This window comes from Trichinella spiralis (genome assembly GCF_000181795.1).
Source record: "Trichinella spiralis strain ISS 195 chromosome Unknown Scfld5700, whole genome shotgun sequence".
NCBI lineage: Eukaryota > Metazoa > Nematoda > Enoplea > Trichinellida > Trichinellidae > Trichinella > Trichinella spiralis.
Genome location: NW_003532639.1, coordinates 1 through 1192, shown reverse-complemented (window position 1 = coordinate 1192; position 1192 = coordinate 1). Strand labels below are relative to the sequence as shown.

General features: G+C 34.4%; 1 protein-coding gene across 1 annotated transcript; it reads left to right on the top strand.

The window, feature by feature from the left end:
• Positions 1-295: 295 nt before the first annotated feature.
• On the top strand, positions 296-1043 carry Tsp_14569 (hypothetical protein; the record flags this gene model as incomplete). The annotated part of the gene is made up of 3 exons (XM_003366625.1): positions 296-360; positions 668-793; positions 927-1043. Coding segments are annotated over 3 exons (308 nt in total), but the record flags the coding sequence as incomplete, so codon positions are not given.
• Between the last annotated feature and the right edge of the window lie 149 nt (positions 1044-1192).

Below are 1192 nucleotides of genomic sequence, written 5' to 3'. Positions count from 1 at the left end.
TTTCATTGGTTGCTGCTCTGACGCGCGCCTCGAACTTTCATTTGTTGTCGCTCCTCTGGATTTTATTTGTCAAATATTATTTCATGCTATTTGTCAAATTTTGTTTCATTTTATTTGTCAATTTTCATTCTATTTGTCAAATTTTTATTTTATTCTATTTGTCAATTTCTAACAATTTTGTCAATTTTATTTCTAACCTTTTGACTGTTTTATAATAATTACGGTGTTCTCAGATTGAGGAAAGTAAGATAATGAAATTTCAATGAAAAATAAGAAAGTATACTATACATTGCAGACGGGGGCAAAATGGGTTTTTTATATTGGTATCAATGTAAATATCACCTATGGAAGAATTTGGCGGTATTTTTGTTTCCATATTCATTGCAATGTTCTGAATTTTACATATAGTTAAATGCTTAGGTCACGGTTTTATTTATTTGAGAAGACATTAATCAAACTATTTTTACATATCACGAAATCTCCTGATCTATCGTACTTATACCGCTTTATTCAGCAGTACAAAGTATAACATAGTATAATACAAAACAACAATATAACATAATGTAATACAATACAAACGAGCAATGTAATAAAGCAAAGCATCATACAATAGAAAAGGAAAAAAACTGTACAAGATTAAATAAAAATAAACAATGAAGTTGTACAGGAAAGGCTGGCACTCAGTAATTCTCCGCCTCAGGTACTAGGTATGCCACAGCTCTTAAAAACTGCTCCAGTGTACGCGTACCGCCATCGTATTCTGCAGTCAACGCTGTTATGCGTTGCTGCAGTTGTTCATATTTCTTATTTTTTATCTGTAAATCACTGGCGGTAACGAATCCAGAGGTCATCAGATGAATCAATGTCTCCGTTGAACCATCCTCATCAATCAGCAATTGGACCAGATAACAAAAAAAGACATGCAGTTTATCTCCAAGTCGGTTCATTGTCAAATACCTCCTTTACAAGTCAATGATAGCATGAATATTCGCATTAATATCATGACACATCAGCAATTTGTCAGGGGGCATCCATTCCGATAGGAAGTAATTCAACAAGGAAACGACCAACAAACACACAATGGACCAAGCCATTGCACGGCAGCAGGTACATCATGAGGCGGCAAGAAACAATTAGCCTTCTCCACAAACCGAGATCATTAAGTAAATAAAGAGCAAGAGAATCCACCACA